This window comes from Adiantum capillus-veneris, chromosome 30 (genome assembly GCF_014529385.1).
Source record: "Adiantum capillus-veneris isolate H3 chromosome 30, ASM1452938v2, whole genome shotgun sequence".
Taxonomy (NCBI): domain Eukaryota; kingdom Viridiplantae; phylum Streptophyta; class Polypodiopsida; order Polypodiales; family Pteridaceae; genus Adiantum; species Adiantum capillus-veneris.
The window spans coordinates 66,924,560-66,946,726 of NC_140960.1; the positions used below are offsets into that span (position 1 = coordinate 66,924,560).

The 22,167-nt window shown below is 43.3% G+C and overlaps 1 protein-coding gene across 2 annotated transcripts in view; it reads left to right on the forward strand.

Annotated features, from left to right (window-relative positions):
* Nucleotides 1-10,568: 10,568 nt before the first annotated feature.
* Nucleotides 10,569-22,167, forward strand: part of LOC147418130 (ATP synthase protein I-like protein) — a 54,580-nt gene continuing 42,981 nt past the window's right edge. The window contains exon 1 of one of the 2 annotated variants that reach the window (XM_086506511.1): nt 10,569-10,966. In XM_086506511.1, coding sequence (XP_086362637.1) covers nt 10,616-10,966 — 351 coding nt within the window. In that variant the 5' untranslated portion in view covers nt 10,569-10,615. The remainder of the gene's footprint in view (nt 10,967-22,167) is intronic. The other variant, XM_086506510.1, reaches the window with a different exon arrangement.

Below are 22,167 nucleotides of genomic sequence, written 5' to 3' on the forward strand. Positions count from 1 at the left end.
AAGCAACCATATTAGATTTCTACAAATGTAGCAAATTGCCAAAATTCGGATGCCCAAAACGTGCATGCCAAAGTTTTGCATCTGAAACAGTGTTTGAATCCACAAGAACATTTGTAAAATTTTGCCCACACTTGTCATACAAAGTGACCTTATACAACCCATGACATAAAATGCCAGATTTTATCACCAAAATCGAGATCATTGGACATCTGTCATCCACAAATTTGACTACAAGACCAAGTCTAGCAAGTGCAGATACAAACAAAAGATTCTTCTTGATCCCATGTACATACAATGCATCAACAAGTGTGAAAGAACTACCATTTGCAGCAGTAAGCACAAACTTTCCAACACCCTGAACTGGATAAGAGGCATTGTTGGCACAAGTGACTGAATTCCCGTGAGGGACATACTCAAGTGAGGTAAACAAATCACGATGTGAGGTAATGTGCTTCGTAGCACCACTGTCAAAATACCACACATGTGAATTTGTAGCAACTGACATGCATGAATCATGTACAACGGGATCATAAGTACACTTTGCACTAAAAGTCCACTCTACATCTACATCAGCATCACAATCTCCTTTTACATAAGACTCCACAATAGCTACACTTGTATTGGACCCTGTAGTTAATCCAGCCTGTTTCTTCTTAGCCTCTTTTGCCTTCAATTTCGGACACTGCTTGATCAAGTGATCATTAGCTTTACAATAATGGCAACACATCTTCTTTTTGCCCTTATCACGAGAATTCCCAGACGAATTGTTGCCAGCAGAAGAATTAGGAACATGTGATTTACCACTCGTAGAAGAACCATGAGAAGTGGCTACATTGATGTTACCACCTTTTCTTTGAGCAACAATAAAGGCGTGCTCAACTGCACATTGTCTACGCCTGTTTTTTTAAAAAGTGACTCTTGCAACAGTAATGTGCATAATGCATCAAACTTGACAACTTCTGGATTTCCTCGGATCATAAGTCTCCAAGTACTAGCAAAAGTTTGGTAAGAATCTAGCAAAGCATCAAGAACAATCTACACAACGGAACTCTCAGAAATGACTTCACCTGTAGAAATAAGTCGCTCATTTATATCCTTGACACCAACAAGGAAAGTGTCCATTTCATCTTCCTCATGCATAATCTTTGACTCCAGCTCTTTATGCATCAATGCAATTTTAGCCTCATTGTGACTTGCATAAAGGCCAGCTAGAAAATACAAGCATGTTTTGCAGATTTTGCGGAACAAATATGAGGAGTAATAGTGTGCTTCATAGACAATGCAATTAATGCATGAGACTACGCATCTTTTACATCCCAATGAGCTTGCTCAACCGTAGGCAAAACAGCTCTGGTAGTAGCAATCCTGCCACCAAAACCTGCAACATCCTCAACATCGCCTACATCCTTAGAACCAGGATGCACATCAATGCCCTGCACAATGTTCCAATTGCCCTTTGACACTAGAACATGTTGCAAAACAAGAAACGAAGCGGGAAGAATGCGTGCTATATAGCACAAACCGTAGATGACTATAAGAGACCCGTAATGCAGAAAACATCATTGACTGAATTTTTGCACAAAATGACAAAATAGCTTGCGCACTACTACCTGTAGTGGGAAAGGAAGGCCAAAATGATCCCGAATAAAAAATTTGAGCAGACTGAGCTCTGTGAGCATTCCCAAAATATTTGTTAGCCTACAAACGCTTGCCAAAGCTCACAAAAATCAAAGAAAGTGAGCAGGCGTGTGTCGGAGCTACTTGCGACTAAGCCCGAGAGGACACAACCTGCTCCGATACCAATTGTTGGAATTAGGGTTGCAGGGAAACACACACAGCTTGGAGAAGACGAAGGAAGCTCAAGGCACACAACAGAGAGTGTATTACTTAGTGTGCAATGGAAAAATTAGATAGCCCTAGAGTGATGGACGTATACACAATGCATGGGAGAAAAAACCTCTTAGGGAGGGAAAAAATGCCCTGACAGACCTAAGTGTGTTCACACGAATCACTACCACATGTATATGGTAACAAGGATCTAAGTAAATTTTAAAAAGGACTTAACTAATAATTAATGATAGGAGGTACATGATTAGAAGATACTCTTCCTCACAAGCTTTGATTCCATTTGAAAGGTTATACGAAAAAAACCATAACCTCATTCCTTTACCTCATAGGACGTATATGATTGGAAGATACTAATTCTTAATAACTCTACTCTACTTAAAGGATTGAAGGGGATCAACAAGACTGCTGACATGATATCATTCCTTTAACTCAAATTGTATCCTAGATCAAGTTTCTTCTTATAAAGGAGAGGATATACTTCAGGGCCAACTCTCTATGTGACTCTTGCATTATGCCAACGCATTAAATCATATGCACCTGTGTAGAGATGCCTTTTGGCTCTATGATTACCGAAGAGATGGTACATGACTTATAGACAATGGGCATACATGATGGATACATCAATCCAAGTATAGGGTTTTAAGGACATAGGCCACCCCGACACCTCTACCACAAAGATCCACTTCTGACCATCTTGACAAATGGACTTACACAATGATATCGATATGTAGATACATACATGCCACATAAAGAGATAAGCCATTGGTCAACGTATTACCCCACCAACTTGAGATTGAGGTGTTGATTGAACACCATGCATCCCTTGGATTGAGAGGATATTTAGACTTTGCTACAAGGAGGTAAAGATTGAGGAAAAAATTAATGAGAGACACCCCACTCTTCAAGGGGGGGTACCACTCACTATTGCAAATGATAATGGAATTGTCGGGGAGTAATGCTCATTCTATGAGAGAGATAATGATGTCTCCTTGGTCATTGCAGACACATCCAAGGCAAAATAAAATCTACCCCATTATCCACACCACAAAGCACATAATTACACTTTAGCACAAAAGGATTTGCAAGCTCGATGGAGATAGAAAGCAATAGGCTACCAAACTCTTAAACTTCATAATAGAGAGATCACACTCATTCCAATAGCTTATAAACTCTATTTCAGAATATGCCATCTCAGTTCCAGGGAGGATCCTACATGACTTTGTTTTGCCCCTGTTATTGGTACCTACACCTACATTACAATACTTGATGGAGCTAGCTTGATTTACATAGCATTATAGTACACCCAATGCATATAATTCTACACTTTGAGCCACTTAGAGATAGAGCTCCGCAACCTTAACAAAGCTTTTTTTGACACCAATCCTATGTGTTTCGTCTAGAAAGGTAGATCCCCGGGGGATTCACAATGGAAAACTTACTGCACCACGTAAGTGTAGGGGAGGGGGGTTTTTTTACAAGTTACATAAGAGTATAAGTAAGGGACAAACCTCCAATAATTTATCGCCGAAGATAAAACATAAGGGAGGGGGGTATCATGTTTTTTTCTTGGGGGGGGGGGGGGGGGGGGGGGGGGGGGGGGGGGGGGGGGGGGGGGGGGGGGGGGGGGGAAGACCTGCCCGGGGTTGATTACTTGTAACGATTGGTCACCAATGTGCACTAGAACTCGGATGAATTTAGGGAAATTTTTTTATCATGTCACACATCAAATTTTGCATCATGCCGGTCATAGTTAGATAAGGGGTGATTTGGAGCAGGTCAAGGGTTGATTTACACCAACTTTAGATGGGTAAAAATTGGAGAGTAGCCAGATTGCAAGTTGATCGAGCACATAGCTTAAAAGTCAAACGAAGACACATTGAGGGTACATCTAGTTATCAACACAAGTGGTTGCTTACTACATTGCTAGCCGTTATGCTACACACTCTTTCACTAGTTTTACTCCATTAGATCATGTGAGACCTAAATATATGTAAGATAGGGGTATGCTAGTTTTCTTCATTGATTGTCGTATAAGCGTAGAAAGGGGGGTCATATTCCCAAATATGAGTCGTATATAGGGGTTTTATCAAAGTTGTCCGCTCGAAGGTGGCGTCTCGTTTTGTATATTGAGTGAATCCCCCGGGGGTAGATCACTTATCTCTCTTCCTTTTTTCCTCAGTTTACTCTCTCTCTCTCTCTCTGCGCTATATATATATATATTTATTTATTTATTTATTTATATATAGATAGATATATACTAGCTCGCACGCCCCGCCTACTGGCGGGCCTCACTCGTTCTTACCACCTCACTCTGTATGTGTTTGTGTTTGTGTGCATCTTTATACATCTCTCCATGACACACACACACAATTGACACTTTCTATCTTTGGTCACTTTAGACTACTCCTAGTACATTTAACCCGATAAAACACTCGTATAGTCACATCAGGACGATCCACAACACTTTGTCCAGGTAGTAATGCATTATCTATTTCCTTCCATCGTGGATTACATGTGAATGTGATGAAGAGATCCGGTTTACCCCTACTACGAATAATTGCCATTGCAACTTGAAATAGTTGGCACATATATCTTGGACCTCCAACAAAAGACGAAGGCAAAACAATTCTATGGCCAACATTTTGACCTTCAGCCCTCTCTAAGCCATCTCTAGCCTCAACCATGTCAACCAATCCTTGGTACACTTCACCACGAAGTGTTTTTTGGTTATTTCGCATCCACAAAAACCGTGACTCCTCTAGAGTACTATAAGCATCCACGACATACTGTTGTAATAGCCTATCTCCTCAAAGAAGACATCCACTGTATCATCTCTTATTTGTAAGCGAAAGACATAATATTGCTTTTGACTCAATTTTTTTCCATCGGTAGTCTCTAAACAAAGATGCCACCCATCCTCTCCACCTGGAAATAATAAAACATACAATAAGGATATGTAAGCTCGATGCATGCTGGAGATTCTTTTCAAACCCCCGTGTCAAAAATTCAGTATAATGTCACGATAGCCAATATTTCTATCATCCCCTTGTCCTGGCATAATTGCAGCAACTTCAGAACCCCTTGGAGCAAGATATTGCCAACCATCACAACGATGCTCCACAATAACCATCCTCATATTGGGTACAATACCATCTCCAGACAAAGAAGCAGAAGATTGTAGAGCATTTGCTTAAGGAATTACTCTATGCATCATCACTTGTAAACACTCTAGAATACTACGATCCAAATTTGAAACATGATGCAATCTGTTGCTCAACGCATGTTCGGTATCAAAAAAATACAATTGTGCAAAGCGTGGAACTTCATTTTGTCCTTCGCCTGGCGCTAAAGAACCAATGCTATGATATACAGAGCCATGAACCTTAAAAGTGTATACACCTCTCCCCATAATAAATAGTCTCATTGATATGGGCACTGAGAGACACAAATGCCAATGCATTATTATATCCCCTAATGTTTTGTAAGAACTGCCTACTTCTTGTTGTGGTTGAGCTCATCAAATCTTTCAATTCATTTGCTGGCTCATTCAAAGGAAGTAATCGAACTCTTCCATCAGAGCAGCACTATTTACCCACAAATGTTTGGATAGTCTTTCCTTTGTCCTTCCAGGCCTTTGCCCCACATTTGGAGCAAACAAAATCTAAGCTTCCGAAGTCGTGCAACACACACTTTTTGGATAGAACTGGTGCCATAGACTTGTGACGTAAAAGGAGAGAAGTTGGATATACAAAGCGGATGGACAAACAATGCTTTTCTACTTTAGAATAGTTTCCCTCTCCAAAGATAATAATAGGCTCTATAGTCTCTTGATTACATTGCAATGCTATGTTCATTGTTGTCCCAACATCAATGGCTTCAGAGTTTCCTTCATGTACATCATGCATACTCTGTCTTTCATTGCACTCTGACAAAGTTCTAATAGTACTTTGTAGTGAATGCCTTGTTCTCTCTCGTGTTATTTGGCATCTCGCCTTTTGGGAATCATCACACAGTCGGCTACGTCGTGTATGACCAGGTGCTAATATACATGGTCCAGATACCATCTATGAAATCAGGTGCAAAAAGATCTCATATAAATATAATATACTTGCTATAATTTTCATCAGTCACTAAAAGGACATTCTTATGCATAATAAAAATCAATATAAACTGGGACATCTAATTATATTCTATAAACTAAATATTTGACACATTGATAGTGACTCAACTAAAAAGTACAGTTTGATGAAGATACAACATAGCATTACACAATTCTTCCATTAGTAGGATTAGGTTGTTGAGAAACTTGACGATGCTTTGGTCGAACTAATCTAGCCAAAGCACTTAATTTATTTGAGGTAGCTTGGATATCTGAAAGTCTTGAACTTTGAACCTTGAACCTTTGTCAAAGCACCCAGCTTGTTGATGATACTTCTCAATCCTGGCATGATTTGTCGTAAGAGTATTGTCTTGAATTCATCCTTTTGATTCGCGTTGATTCCGTGAAGCCTCTTTTTGAAGATTCTCAATAGATGCCAATATCATCTTTTGAGAATCCTTAACTTTGGAAAGTTTCTCTCTCATGTATGCATCACTCTCTTCTCACAATTTCCATAGTATCTCACTTTCAATCTCCAAAGCAGAGCTTAAAGTTTCAACCACATCGGAGACATTGGTTTGGATTGTCTCCATCCTATTGCAAGAGGCTTTGATCTCTAGCAAGGTCTCAATAATTTTCTTTTTAGAATTCCTCTCGACATTTTGAGCTACTCTCTTTGCCGCATGCACATTGCGAGTACGAAGAGATGAAAGTATCTCCGTTCATTAGCTGATGCACTATTCCTCCCGACATTTTGAGCCGCTCTCTTTGCTGCACGCACATTGCGAATAGGAAGAGATGAGAGTATCTCCTCTTCACCCGCTAATGCACTTACAGCTATTCCAGAAGATATCAAGCCATTGGTTGCAATAGCGAGTGGAATGGCATGACTAATCTCCATTTTACTGTACACAAAAAACTACAGTGGTTGCAAAGAGAAACCAAAGAGAAAGGTTTGAATGCTTGTAAATTAAAAAATAACCCTCCCATAATATTCACTTTTTAAGTGCTTGCTATTTTAGAATCAACAAAGTACATAATCTCTATCTCGATGTGAAAAACAACAAAGGATTGCATGAGAAGTGGAAAACAAACCAAGATGCTCATGAATCACTTTTGTTAGGAGATAAAAGTTTTGCTCAATACATGATCAACCCCATCTACATTTGAAAATGGGAAAAGAGAGTTTAGCGCTAGGACGCTTGAAAATAGGCTCCTTATGATTCTCTATCTTATCAGGTCCTACAATTCTCTTTAAAGCATTAATTTTGCTATAAACTTCAGATATAGAACAACAACCTAGCTCAGAATCAAGGTAGAGGGTATCTGAATATCCCAACTTTACTCGAATTTGCAAAAGACGTAGGTTGTGAAACTATTGACTGGGATCATTATGGATTCTAACAAACACTTGGTGAAAGGGTACCCCATCTCGAGTCATGGAAGTGGGATCATAGGTTCTCCAAGCTTCTTCTATAGTAACACCCGGAAAGAAACCTCGAACAATGTTTTGAAAGAAGTTAGCTTTGTCTTCTGGAGAGTAGTGGATCATTATATGATCCAATACTATCTCCATCGCTTCCAATCCATGACCAAAACATTCAGCAGATACCCTAGGTGCCATAAAGTTCCTAAGAAAAAAATAAGAGACACTGTAAGTGTAGTTGCTCTTGGACTTCATCCACAACACTTGACTTTACAGCATGTCTCTTTAGATAAGTGCTCGAAGCAGTATAGATTTCTAGATTTGTTTCCCATCCCCCCCTCCCCCTCTCTCTCTCTCTCTCTCTTTCACTATGTATCTAAAATTTGTAGGGTTCGAAAGCAACACTGTATCTTTCGATCACACGTGTTATTCTCTCTATCTAACCCTTTTTGAAATCTATCTTGGTTTTATGTGCTCGACTATCCATGTGGTCACCTTTTGGTGATCAGACTATGGTTTATTTTGAAATGTAATGCATATGTAACTGCATCAGGAGAGATGCCCTAACTTCGCATCATATGAAATACAGACCAATCCTTGTCTCTTTGGGACATGTTCCACTGTCATCTCCTCCCATAATTATCAAGCACGGCATGATGTATAGAATAATCAAGTGTATTATCTTATTGTTAAGAATAAGATGTTGATTGTTCAAATTCCCTCTTGAAGTTCATGCCTACATTTAAAAACTCGTCAGAGTTCTTTATGAATAATAGTAGATAAATGCTAGTGTCATGGCACTTACATCCTTGGGATCTTCCAGTGACAAACTGGATTATGTTAATTATCACTGGAATAACATAGCTAGATTTGGAGCCCTATCATTAGATAGATCTTTCAATACTTCCATAGACAGGACCCTAAAACCTCTTTCTTATTAGGGTGAAGACAAATATCCCATCTCGGTACATTATCAAGGCTCTCTTGGGATTGCATTTTGAGTATCATGCCTTGATTTTCAAGACTACGCAAGAATTTATGAGTTCTACTGGAATTGCTCTAGGCATTTACATCAAGCCCGAGATCTATGGAAACCCTCTCTATGACAATAAAATCTACATCTTTGGATGGAATTGTCACTCACATTAAACTCTCCCTACGTCTCTCTCTCTCTCTCTCTCTCTCTCTCTCTCTCTCTCTCTCTCTCTCTCTCTTAAGAGCTACGAAGATCCAGGCGCCCACAATTGAGGAGTGGAGCTACATAGCATTGACAGAGAGTACAGAAGAGGATTCGAGTCATACTCTCGATATCTAGAGTGCAAATGAGGATGGATTCTAGTAGTAGTAGTATTTTTTGTTCTAGTCTTTTAGCACCCAGACATGGTATCAAATTCACAATTTTGTAACAATTTGGTCTCATAGGTCATTTTGGCCTTTTAAAGATGCTAATATAACATTTCATCTCTCTCTCTCTCTCTCTCTCTCTCTCTCTCTCTCTCTCTCTCTCTCTCTCTCTCTCTCTTTCCCCCCCCCCCCTTCCTCTTCTAGTCTCATAGACCATTGTCGTCTCTCTCTTTTTGAAAGAAGTTAAGTGATTGATTAAATCAAAACTTAAATTAAATAAACAAAATATCTAAACTACATATGACCCCCAAACATATATCCATTTCATTTCATTGTCATCTCTCTCTCTCTCTCTCTCTCTCTCTCTCTCTCCCCCCATTTTTTCATACTCTTTGGTCTTTTTCTTCTTCTCCTCTCTCTCTCTCTCTCTCTCTCTCTCTCTCTCTCTCTCTCTCTCTCTCTCTCTCCCCCCCCCCCCCCCCCCCCATTTTTTCATACTCTTTGGTCTTTTTCTTCTTCTTCTTCTCTCTCTCTCTCTCTCTCCGTCTCTCTCTCCCCCTTCTATGTGTATCTCTATAATTTTTTTTGAATAAGGTTAATCTCTCTCCCTCTCTCCCTCTCCCCCCATTTTTTTTCATTCTCTTTGGTCTCTCTCTCTCTCTCTCTCTCTCTCTCTCTCTCCTATGTGTATCTTTATGCATTTTTTTGAGGTCAAGGGTTTTTAATAAATAAATAAACAAATGATTAAATTTTAAAAAGTTACCTGGAACTTGTGTGTGCCTCGAACCTGTGTGTGCCTGCACTTGCCACAAAAAATATATAACATTTCAGTTCTTGTGTTATATAGCTAGTATAATAAAAGCCTCTCAAATCGTGAGTTCAAATATGCAGTGAGCAAAAACAGGTGCTCGGTGCGTGTATGCATGAGACGAAGGAAGCGGCGGGGGCGTGCAGGAGATGCAGGCAAGGTTCAAGCGACACCACAGGCAGCTCAAGCGATAGCACGGGCACGCGGCTTATGCGACAGGTGGCGTTTAGCTCGACACGTGGAATTAGGCGGTGGGTGGATAGCACAAGGGAGGAGGAGTCCACGAAGTTGAGGAAGGCAAAGCAGGAGGGCCCGTGAAGTAGCAATGACGATGGCGATGACGGGCAGTGCCTGCTCGATAGTGCCGTAGGAACCCAACCGGCAACCAGCTATGTCGACGCCCTTGAATCTGTCGGCAGCGCAAGACTGCAGCGGAGACACCGGCGTAGTCTTGACGGTGGAGACCCTTCAGTAGGCTAGTCCATCGTGACTGCTGTGGGAGGGGAGATTCAAAGGCAGCTGGACGAGCAATGAGCAGCATCAGTAATGCAACAGACGTGAAGGCGACACCATGGGCAGTGAGCAAGGCTGGCTACTCACAACACACAGAGAATATGAGCAAAAGAGAAAGGATACCTGCAGACCGAGTCTCGCGCTCTCTCTCTCTCTGTGTATCTGGGAGCACGAAATATGAGTGAGCAAGGAGCTATATGAGCACGAAATATGAGCGAGCAAGGAGACACAACTAAAAAACATTCAAAGCCTTGCAGAGCCGCCACCAAGTTGCCTGGAGAAAATTCATTCGCTTTTTTTGGATGTAGCCTTCATTTCGCAAAAGTCGACAAGTGGGAAGTAGAAGTTTGGCCGCCATATTATGTTAGTAGATGTGTGTGTGTGTATCTAAATGCCACAATTGATAAGGCTTCTCTATTTGTCGTCAAGTTAGATGCACATCTCTTTTGCTTTCTATTCTTCCCCCCCGCCCCCGGAAAGATTGAGACTTCAACTTCTTCCAAAAAATAAAAATAAAAATACATATTTTCCAGTGGACTGGATATAGTGTGAGCAATTATCATTCTCCTTCGAGAAGATGGCCATGGTGTACTCAACGGCCGCGTCTACTCTTGTCAGAGCTTCGCTCTCCCCTCCAATAGCGGGAGCTGCATTACAGCAGCAGCAGCAACAACAACAGCCGCAGCAGGATGCAGCAGAGCCGCGTCTCTCGCCCCCTCGGAGAGGCCCCCGCCAACGCTGGCAATGGTCCAAAGGCGATGGCCCTGGTGAGTATGGCGGCCCTCCCCTCGACTTCCGCATTCGAAAAACGTGGGGTGAAGCCATCCCTGACCCCATCACTTCCTCCGATGGCTTCATTTGGAACAAAGATTGGCAATCCCACCTCCCTTCTCTTGATGAGGAGCCTTCCATTACGCCTCCATCATCGGTCAGTAGAGCTCTCTTCTTCTTGCGTATCAATGACGCACACATGCAGGTCCACCCATACCCCTATCCTTCCCACCGAGAGACAGCTCTCTCTCTCTCTCTCTCACACACACACACACACACACACACACACACACACACACACACACACACAGCGCCCAGAAAGCTGCTCACACAAAAAAATCAGAGAATTGTGCAAGAGAAGAAGCATTCTCCCCTCTCAGCTGCAATCTGAGGTTTCTGAAGCATGTGGATGCTTTTTCGAGAACAGAAATAAAGAGTAAATCTTTTTAGAGAGAAATTACTCTGCTTTAGAGTGAAAACCTGCCAATAGTTTTGGATGGAGAAAATTTGTTAGAGAGAGAATATACTGGTAGAAGAAGAAGAAGAAGAGGATTTTATCGTCGTAGGAAACTATCCTAGGAGACCTCAAAGATCTGAAAATGAGAGAGAGAGAGAGAGAGAGAGAGAGAGAGAGAGAGAGAGAGAGAGAGAGAGCGATCTGGGAAAGGCTCTCCATGCTGATAACAAGTGACCAAGGGTGGTCCAGCATAGAATTGACATGCCCAATGGATAGACCGGAGGCACTCACAACTGCGACTGCTACTGACACTACCAATTGCTCGAGACCACTGACACGGCCTCGGCATGTGCATCACCTCCAACATGCTCTGAGAGCATAAATCTACTGCATAGATCTTGGTCAAGGAAACGTGCTTACAGAATGGCCAGCTAGCCTATGGAAGGCTGCCCTGAGAGGTGGTAGTGCACCGTAGAGCTGATGACGTGGCAACCGTATGGACAGCCCGGAAATTGCGCTGACATGTTGACGTGGCAGCCTGTAAGGATTTTCGCGATTTGCGTTGCTGATGTGGCAATTGTACGGATTTTCGCAAATCACGCTGGCATCTTTTGGACATTGCTTTTGGACCAGATGCTTTTGAGTTTGAAGGCTTTTCTGCTTTTGGGCCTAAGGCCTTTAAATATGAGGCCATGGGCTCATTCTTTGGCATGCTTCTGGACGAAGGTGCAGAGCGTGGAGTACGGGCTTGTACTGTGTTGATGCAATATAAAGAAATACCGAAAGGGGCGCCAAGGTTTGGGGCCAATACTCTCTAGCGTAAAATTCTGCCACTGCGTGTCGCGTGTCGTCTCTCTCTCTCTCTCTCTCTCTCTCTCTCAGAGTTCAGTTGTTATTGATGTGCTAAAAGTCTGTTGAGTCTATTCTTTTCTATTGGCACTGGTGCTTGTCTTGTGACATGTATACCATCCAAGCGCGACCCTCGAAAGACGTCTGGGAAGGATAATGTTGTCTACTCAAAGTAAATCCATCTCTATCAGGAACCTCCTCAAGCCTACCGATTGTGAGAGTGTGCGTGTGCGGAAGCGTTATATATATATATATATATATATATATATATATACATATAGAGAGAGAGAGAGAGAGAGAGAGAGAGAGAGAGAGAGAGAGAGAGAGAGAGAGAGAGACCACAAACGCTAGATGTAGGAAGAGGGGGCGATCAGCCCCCATGATTATCATAGCAAAAGACCCTGCAATACAACGTATCAGATGTGTGTGCCTATGACTCTCTCTCTCTCTCTCTCTCTCTCTCTCTCTCACGCTTTTGCACACGCTCTCTCTCACATGGTATGAATCGCCAGTATACATGGTATCAAGAGCTTTAGCTTTCCATGGTCTCGAACCGGGCGCACCACCTTCTGCATCAGGTTCTTCTCCTCCCAAGGGCTGGATTAGCGAGGCAAGCGATGGAAACTGGAGCTTTTCTGTCGCGGAGAAACCCTTCTCCACTTGCGTTTTTTCTCTTGCACATGGCGATCACCTTCACCCAACTCTCGTATAGGGTGGTATGGGACGCTGCTAGTGAGAGAGGAGGGCAAGGGGGGACACATGCCAGCCGGTGGTGAGAATCTGGTAAGTCTTTCCTCATGGAATCTCGTGTGTGGAATGTTGATTGTCAATGGAAGTCACATGGATGCTTGGTAAGTCATTTTGGCCTCTCTGACGGCTAAATGTGCTTGAGGGTGTCATCGAGAGCTGCCACTTTGGGGACATGGCAGCACCCCTCCGTAGGCACACCACGACGAGAGTGTTTTTTTTCCCTTTTGGAGTACATTTTGCGCATAATGGAGATGGAGTTTACTTTTTGAGATGAAGGAGCTTTCGAGAACTAGCGCTTAATACAATTTGAGAGTAGGCGAGCACCCTCCAGGGTGGTTGCAGCAACATGTACCAATAGCTACTATGACAATGCTACAGGTGTGACGATATGGCAACAATGCAAGGGCGGCGTTGCTTGGTCAGCTAGCTACAAAGCGGTTGTTCTCAGCGGGTCAATGCCATTGCAGGTGCGCAAGAAACCAGCCAGCTCGGCGTGCAGGGTTAAGTTAGGGCGGCGCACAGGTGGTGCCCAAGGCGGTACAGAGGTATATAGGACTAGGGCGGCGATACAGAGGGCAGTGCTGAGGGTGGCTCCAATCGAGTTGGCACATCGATGAACGAGGGTGGCACCACGCACAAATCAGTTTGCAGAAACGGCCTGTATGTGTGGCCTGTAACACGTTAACATTAAAGGTTTGTTTTTAATCTCTTCCCACTTGAGTGGACGCCCAACATTTTTTAAGTGTGGCCCGTAACATGTTAACAACGCCCAACATTTTTTAAGTAAAGGGCCACCCACATTTGTTTAAAAAAAGAGTATGAACTCTTGTAAAAACAGTTGGGCAAACCAAGTCTTAACACTCCGGGTTAAACCTATGGTGGTTAACCCGCTCTCCTCTATATAAACCACACTGATACGTGTGGGCGTGCCACTTATGTCACAAACTGCTGACGTGTCAAGCCACTGAACGGAGCCAACCTGCAGATTCCGACCGAGGGGCCTAAACCCTAAGAAGAAGCAGTAGAAGAAGAAGAAGTCCTACCAACTTATGGGACCCCATTCGATGGGGCCCTAGTGACCTAAAGAGATCAAATAAAGTGGGACCTCTACACACATATACACACAAAGCGATGACGTGATAGTTGTACGGACGCCCGCATTTTGTTCTGACTTGCTGACATGGCAGCCTATATGGAATTCTACGTTTCACACTAACTGCACTGACGTGGCATCCTATACGAATTTTCGTGATTTACACTGGGCAGTTTTCAACGCCGGCTTTTGAGGCCAGATGCTTTTGAGTTTGATGCTTTTCATAGGCCAAGGGCCTTTAAATATGTGCCATGGGCTAATTCTCTGCCACGCTCCTGCATGGAGGTGCAGAGTCTGGAGTACCGAAAGGGGCGCCAAGGTTTGGGCCCAGTGCTCTCTTGGGGTGGAATTTTGCCACTCCCTGTCTCGTGTGTTGTGCATCTCTTTCTGTTCAGTTGTTATTGAAGTGCTAAAAGTCTGTTGAGTCTGTTCTTTTCCGTTGGCACGTGGTGCCTGTCTCATGACAACTTACATCGCCACCATCCTATTTTGCACGTGAAAGCAATCTCTTTCTCCCCCTGTGTCTCCTATACTCTCTCCATCTCTCTCACTTACTACTACCTACTTATTCTACTAATCCTTGGGCGCATTTTTCAAGCGAGCTCCTGCTAAGCGCCATCCCATCACACAATGCTGCTTTGCACGAGAATGGCGCTGCTAGCACGCATCAACCCATGGAGGAGGTGCCTCTTTCTCCTCCTGATTCCACACACTTGCATGGGCTTCGTCTCGAGAGTTCTTCTTTCCCACCATCTACCTCTAACACATCTCTCGTAACTATGTTGCAACAACAGTTAGTAGAGATGCAGAGGCAACTGTGGAGCTATGCTCTACACGTCCCGTTTTCGCCCGTCACCATGGTTACTTTGCCTCTTCAACTTTATCCTGACCCCTTCAACGGGGAAATGAAAGAGTGTGAAGAGACCGCTATAGACTTGTGGTTGGCGAAATGGACAACCTTCTTCGTTATGCATCGTTTTACAGACGCCCAATGTCTTGGGCAACTTCCGTTCATGCTAAAGGGGAAGGCCTATTCTTGGTGGGCTGCGTTACGACCGCAAACACAACTTGGGTAGAGTTCCAACCGATCTTTCGAACCTGCTTTGCGCAGGTCGATAGGATCTAATGCTTTAATAAGCTTTTTCGTTGCAAGATGGGAAAACGAACTTTAGACGCTTACTCTCACAGGCCTTCAAGGATCTTCTCCACAATATGAAGGCTCTTGATGATCCTAAGGTCATTGTGCACATGTTGTACTTTTTTGGATTGCGGCCAACACATTATAATGTAGTATTACGCAATCCGATAACATCTATTGAGGACATCTATAAGTTCGACAAGAATTATGATAATACCTTGGCGGCTTCCGAAGGTGGCCCGACGTACGGGGAAACTCCTCGCCGTGGTCCCTCCACGTCAAAGTACAAGCATTCAAATGCTTTAGCAACCACAAGTTAGTCATCGGACCCTCGCAGAAGAAATCAAAGAATGAAGGCAAATCAAAGGCAGCTCGTATAGAGGATCAGAAGAAGAACCGTTGTTTTGATTGCCATCAGACTGGCCACTTCCGCGGCGACGAGGCGTGTCCTATGCAAAAGAGGAAGCGATCTACCTCCGCACCGACGACTACTTTGGTAAACGTCGTTGACAATCCAGGTACTTTGTCTTTTTTTGATTCAGAGATTTTTCATGTAAATGCACGTAGCTGCCCGAGTTGTCGCTCTAATAAGGCTGTATTTGGCCCGCACGATCTCCTCCGCATTAAAGTAGAGATCAATGGCCACGTTGTGATAGTCTTATTCGACAACGGCTCCGCTCATAATTTTATTTCTTCTCGTGTGGTACAGGCACTTGAGCTCAACATGTCACCCACAAACCATCCGTTTGTGGTCCGTTATGCGGAATGTAGGAGCGACCAATGGACCGAGTTTGTGCCACGACTCGACCTCCGAATCCAACGTTACCACGAAGTCTTGGACTTCTGCATCATGGGCCTTGAGCATATATATGTTATTTTAGGCATGCCATGGTTTTACGATAAGACAACTTCTCTGTCTATCGAGTATGTCCCTACAATCTTTTTTCCATTAGTTTTGATAATATCTCAGCGGATGCAATTTGAAAAACTAAAAGAAAAGGATTAGAGTGGAAAGGGAAAGGAAGGCTTTTGAGTAGAAAAGGGCGAGGAGGGCACATGGAGGAGAGGGAAAGAGAGACAGAGAGATTGTTTTAGATCTTTTTTAGGGGCAAAAAAAATCTCTTTGCAAAATTGCGAGAGCCTCTCGCTCTCTCTCTCTCTCTCTCTCTCTCTCTCTTCAACTGTGCATGCACATGCGACTCCTCTCTCTCTCTCTCTTCAACTGTGCATGCACATGCGACTCCTCTCTCTCTCTCTTCAATTGTGCATGCACATGCGACTTCTCTCTCTCTCTCTCTCTCTCTTTGTTTCAATTGTGCATGCACATGCGACTCCTTGAGGCAGGTGAGGAGGAGAATGTCATCTGTGTTGTTGGGTGATGGCGATCATGTGAAGTAGAGCAAGACATAGAGAGAGAGTTGGGCGGGCCCATGAGTTAGAGGCTGGTGATGCTGCCCTAGCCAGAGGTGGAGGAAAGTGCGGAGATTTGGGGACGGCGAAGAGTGGAGAGGATGGACGCGCAGGCCGAAAGTGCCTAGAGGTGGAGGAAAGTGCCGAGAGCTAGGGAGGTGCAGAGTTGGGAACGAAGGGGGTGAGAGAGCGAACATAGGCAGCAAGTGAGAGTAGTGACATAGTCATGCGTAGGCTTTGGCTGGCCATCTACTGCCCATATCTCATCTTTGCTTTCAGGCTCAATCCGGGATGGCAAGGGAGATAGAGGAAACCGAAGAGGGTGATGGGGAGGGAGATGGTGTCGAGGAAGGCGTTGTTGAAGGAGAAGAATGTAGCGACTACTCAGCACCAATGAGGTTACCGTGTGTCCGACCTCCTTGGGATTGTCCTGGTTTTTGAACCTTAGAGATAGAGAGAATCTTAGAGACAAATTAATGAAGAACTTTAGAATGGACCAGTATGGCCCATTAGATTGCATTGCATGCAGTTTTCTTTGAACTTGATGGTGTGTACCATGTGGTAGAGGGATCTCCTGTTTCCTGACCGCGGATTATAATGTAAATTTGCTTTCAGCTACTGAATTCAATGTGTTGTCTCATGATTCCAGTGTCCAACTTGCAGTTTATTGGGTTAAAGATTCTGTCGTTAATTTTCCGTCTCAATGTCATTCTCTTCTTTCAAAAAGTGAGATTATTGCACTGAAAACTTCTGAGTCTTTGTTTGATCATGATGTAATTGTTAAATGTTATTTGGATTTTGTTTTGGTTGAATTTGCGGATGTCTTTTTGCCGGATTTACCAAATGGCTTCCATCGTCTCGTGGGCCTGATCTTGATCATAAGATAAAGCTTTTGCCTGGTAGCCATCCCGTCTCTCGGCAACCTTATAGGTTCAGCCTGACAGAGGAAGACGAGATAGCTAGGCAGCTTCAAGCTTATCTTGTCAAAGGTTGGCATGATAAAATCATCAACAATGGGCTGCTGTACATCATTTTCAGCATTGTTTTGTGGCTGCAAATGCCCTTCAGGAGCCTCAATTTGCTGCCCAACATCTTCTGGCTCAAACACCACTGGATCATCTACATTTTCAGCCATATGTGGTGCATCCTGAGGGTCAAGAATAGGCCTAACAGGTGGCTGGTCATGCTGAAATTTGACCCTTTTATGGTCATGCTTTGAGGCACAATTGTTTTGAAGCAACCTTGCCTCATTAAAAACAACATCCTGGTTGCGTACAACCCTTTTGAGCTGAGGTAACCAAATCCTGTAACCCATTTCACCTTCTTCACCATATCCCATGAAGAGGCCTTTAATGGACTTGGCATCTGTTCGCTTCTCAACTCAGGTGTAATATGCACAAAAGCTTCGTAACCAAAAATGCATAAGTGATCATATGAAGCAGGCTTGCCAGACCAAACCTCTTCAGGGATGTCACCTTTCAAAGACATGTGAGGGGACCGATTGCATATATGCATTACAGTTTTCAAAGCTTCTCCCCAAAATCCATGAGAGAGATTAGCTGTGGACAACATGCATCTCACCCTCTCACAAAGTGTCCTATTGAATCTTTCAGCCACACCATTAGAAGAGGGGCTGTATGGCACAGTAAGCTCCCTCTTAATGGCCAAATTTTCACAAAATTTGTTAAATTCAGCACTTGTGAACTCCCCCCATTGTCCGTACGCAAGCATTTCAGCTTTCTACCTGTTTGGGTGGTCACAAATGTATGAAATTTCTTAAACGCAGCAAAGGCTTCATCCTTAGATTTAAGCAAATAAACCCAAATTTTCCTAGAATGATCATCAACAAAGGAGACAAAATAGCATGCACCTCCCATGGACTTAGTAGGCATGCTACATACATCAGAATGTACAAGATCAAGCACACAAGATTTACGAGACACCGGAGTAATAAGAACGCTTTACTTGCTTGCCATATTGACATTCATTACAAAGTCAAGCTTTGTGCCTTTAGCATCAAGCTTGTTCAAAGTACAAAGCTTAGAAAGGCCCTTTTGGCTCATATGACCGGCTTAAGCCTCTTGTGCCATAACTCCATGTGAGAGTTAATTTCAGCCAATGCAATAAACTTGCCCAACACGGCCTTTCCATGCATGCAGTAAAGTGTCCCTTTCTTTGTGCCCTTTACAATCAGCCTTGAGCTTTTAGTCATTTTCCATGATCCTCTCTAAAACAAGATGCTGTAACCATGCATATCCATCTGACCAATAGAAAGCAGACTCTTCTTGATTCTCGGCACATATCTAACATCATGCAAGACAAGCTCATTTGTGCCCTCTATGGAGAGATGTACTGTGCCAATACCCTCAATGGAACGTGCATGATTGTTTCCAAGGTATACATGGCCATGCTTGCCCGCATCATCAGTAGAGAAACACTTCTTGATAGGAGTCACATGAAATGAAGCACCGGAATCAACTATCCAAGTATGGGATAATGCATCATTGACAGTCAACAAAGCATCAATAAGATCACTCTTGGTGATCGGCATGTCCTGTGAATGAACATTAAGAGAGGCATCAAGGTCATAAGCATCATCATTTGACAAAGTGGCACACAAGATGTCCTCTACATCTGACAGCTCCTCAATCACGACACTAGAAGCCACATTGGCCTTCTCTTTGTCCTTTGAGCTATCCTGTGCATCGGTCTTGACTTCCTTCTTCTCTTTCTTTTTGTCTCTGCCATTCTTTTTCCGTTCTAACTCGGCTTTGTAGTACCTGCAAATCAGGTTTCTTGTGACCTTTCCTACCACATTGATAGCAAGTCACATCACCCTTGCCTTTGTTGGCGTTTCCCCTTTCCTTACTCTTACTCTTACTCCTTTGTGCATAGACATTCTTCTTCTTTGTCGTGCCTCTAATCATGTTGGCAGAGCTGCCTCCCTCTCCACCTGCTTTCCTCCTGATTTCCTCATTCAAGATAGAACCCCTAACACCATCAAAGATAAAATTGGGGTTATTCGACAATGAAACCACCAATGTTTCCCATGAATCAGGTAAGGTCATAAGCAAGAAGATAGCTTTCAGCTTATCATCAAAAGGAAGCAAACTTGAATCTTGTAATTGCGACAAAGTACCTGTAAACAACGACAAGTGCTTTGCGGCACTCTTGGACTCATCTAGCTGCATGCCAACAAGTTTTCGCATCAAATGCACTTGGTTGACGGGCGTTGTATTCTCATACATCGCCTTTAACTTCTCCCACACATCAAAAGCATTTGTGAGACCTTTCAAATCAATGACTGTCTCATCAGTCATGGCCATTTTAATGTATGTAACTGCCTTCCTATTCCGGCTAACCCATGCTTCATCCGACATGTTCTGTCGCTTTACCTGTTCAAGTGCCCCTTCACAATCTTCAAGAAATAGGATTCCGTGGATTCTGTCTTTCCAAAGGTCGAAACCTGTTCCATTGAACCTCCAAATCTCGAAGAGATTCTTCACTTCCGAAGAAGATGAGGCCATAGTTGCACGAATAAGAGGGCTAATACGCTGAATTTTTGGGCAAAATGTACCAAAACCGGAGTATAGCCTCAAAGAAGTGTGCACTACAGCTCCAAATGGTCACAGGAGCAATTTGGGGCAAAATGGGTCAATTTAGGCGCAAAAAAACAATTTCTGAAATTTATGCGTAGGAAATTTCAGCGAGTGAATTTGTGCTAAAAAACAACAATTTTAGTTGTTTTTAGTCTCACAGGACATACATAAAGCTAATGCACAGCCTTTAGAAGCATGTATGAGCAAAAGCCCCAATTTATAGTATCAAATTGCAAAAATTGAGCCACAAATGGTCATACATAGCCAAAACTTGTCAAATGTGCATAAATTGCATCGATTTGCACTTTCCTCAATGTAGATGCATTAAAAATACACTTGCAAAAACTTTCGTAAATCTGAATTTTACTGAAAACGCCTGTTTTAGGACCTGTTTTCCGGCAATTTTTTTGTTTTCGGGTAGCAGGGACCTAGTAAAGATGTTTCCATACCTTAATACATGATTTGCAAAACCTGTATTTTCCTGTCATAACTTGTAATTTGCTGATTTTGACCTAATTTCAGCTTGTTTTAGGTCAATTTGACTAGCCGGGAGCCCTCTAGTGTTTGGGGACGAGTCCTTTGGCGATAAAATTGCAAAATTTCGCGTAAAAGTTGACCTCCTTGGTTGAAAATCAGCGTTTGCAGGTTTGGAAGCAAACCCTAATTTTGCTCTGATACCAGTTGATGAGCACGCAACAATGGGTGCCAGTGATAGAGCACGAGAGGTGTGCAAGTCTTGAGGCTTGGAGAGGTGGCAATGACCTGCAGAAATGGGGCGCTAGGAATCGAAGAAGGAGAGAGAGAGAGAGCTGCACGATACGTAAGGGGAATAGTTGAGAGAATAAGTTTGGCTCTCATTCCCTTTATTAAAGTATAGGACCATTTTTAAGTTAGTGGCCAAGTTCAATGTGAACTTGGCCAAAGGTTAGTAACCTTTAAAAATATACACTAAAGGGGTCATTTGGGCCTTTAATCCAACAGTCAGCATGCCAGTATAAAAGCAGGAAATCCGTACTGTCCTGCCACTTCTGTAGCCAGTCAACGTAAAATTAGGAAATTTGTACTGTCCTGTCATGTCAGCAGTCAACGCAAAATCACGGAATCCATATTGTCGGCCACGTCATCCGCGTGTGTGTGTCCGAGCACTGCCACGTCATCAGTTTGTGACATCGTGTCAGATTCCCGACTTGGGGTGTCCAAGTCTATAACCGAGAAGATACATTCTGTGCTGGATTGGCCCATTCTTCGCTCGATTAGGCAAGTAAAATCCTTTTTGGGTTTTACTCGCTTCTTTCGGAAGTTTATCAAGGACTACGCTCGTATTGTCGAACCCTTTACTCGTCTGCTAAAGGGCATCCAAAGCAAAAAGTGTAGTGTTAGTTTGTTGATTCGATAGATCGATGAGCTCGAGCAATTTTTCCAAACTTTGAAGCAGCTTGTTACTACTACACAGATGTTGCAGATAGTGGATCCGAACGGCGAACAAACCCTTTGTGGTGGAAACGGATGCCAACGATTATGCAATTGGCACTCTAGAAATATCCTTGGTTATAAAACCGGGGAAACGATTGCTTAACGATCTAACTGACTCCCAAGTGGCTTGGGATCCAGGACGACACCTCTAGTTAATCAAATACTCAAGATACAGGACTTGTGGACCCTTTGAACGAGAACCGATTCCGGTTCAAGTGGAACGTAACGGGTGGTATCTTGCAAGTTCGAGACTTGCTCATGAGGAATTACTAAGTCATCCCTCCCCAACCGTTCTTTCAGATGGGTCACGTGGAACACGGGATTAACAGCAATGCTTGAAGGCAAGTCCAGCTTGTAAGAAACCCCACTTATCCTCTATGTGATCTGAAACGGACCACAATAGCGAGAAGATAATTTCGAGCATGGATCAGTTCGGATCGTGTCGAAATCCTTCGACACTCTAAGGTATACCCACATGCCCTCCTAGAGTTCGTGGGGTTGTCGATGTGGCACGATCTTGTGCTGTCTTTATGCTCTCTTTCGCGATCTGGAGCATTTCTTGCATATCATGTAAGAAATTGGCTACCGA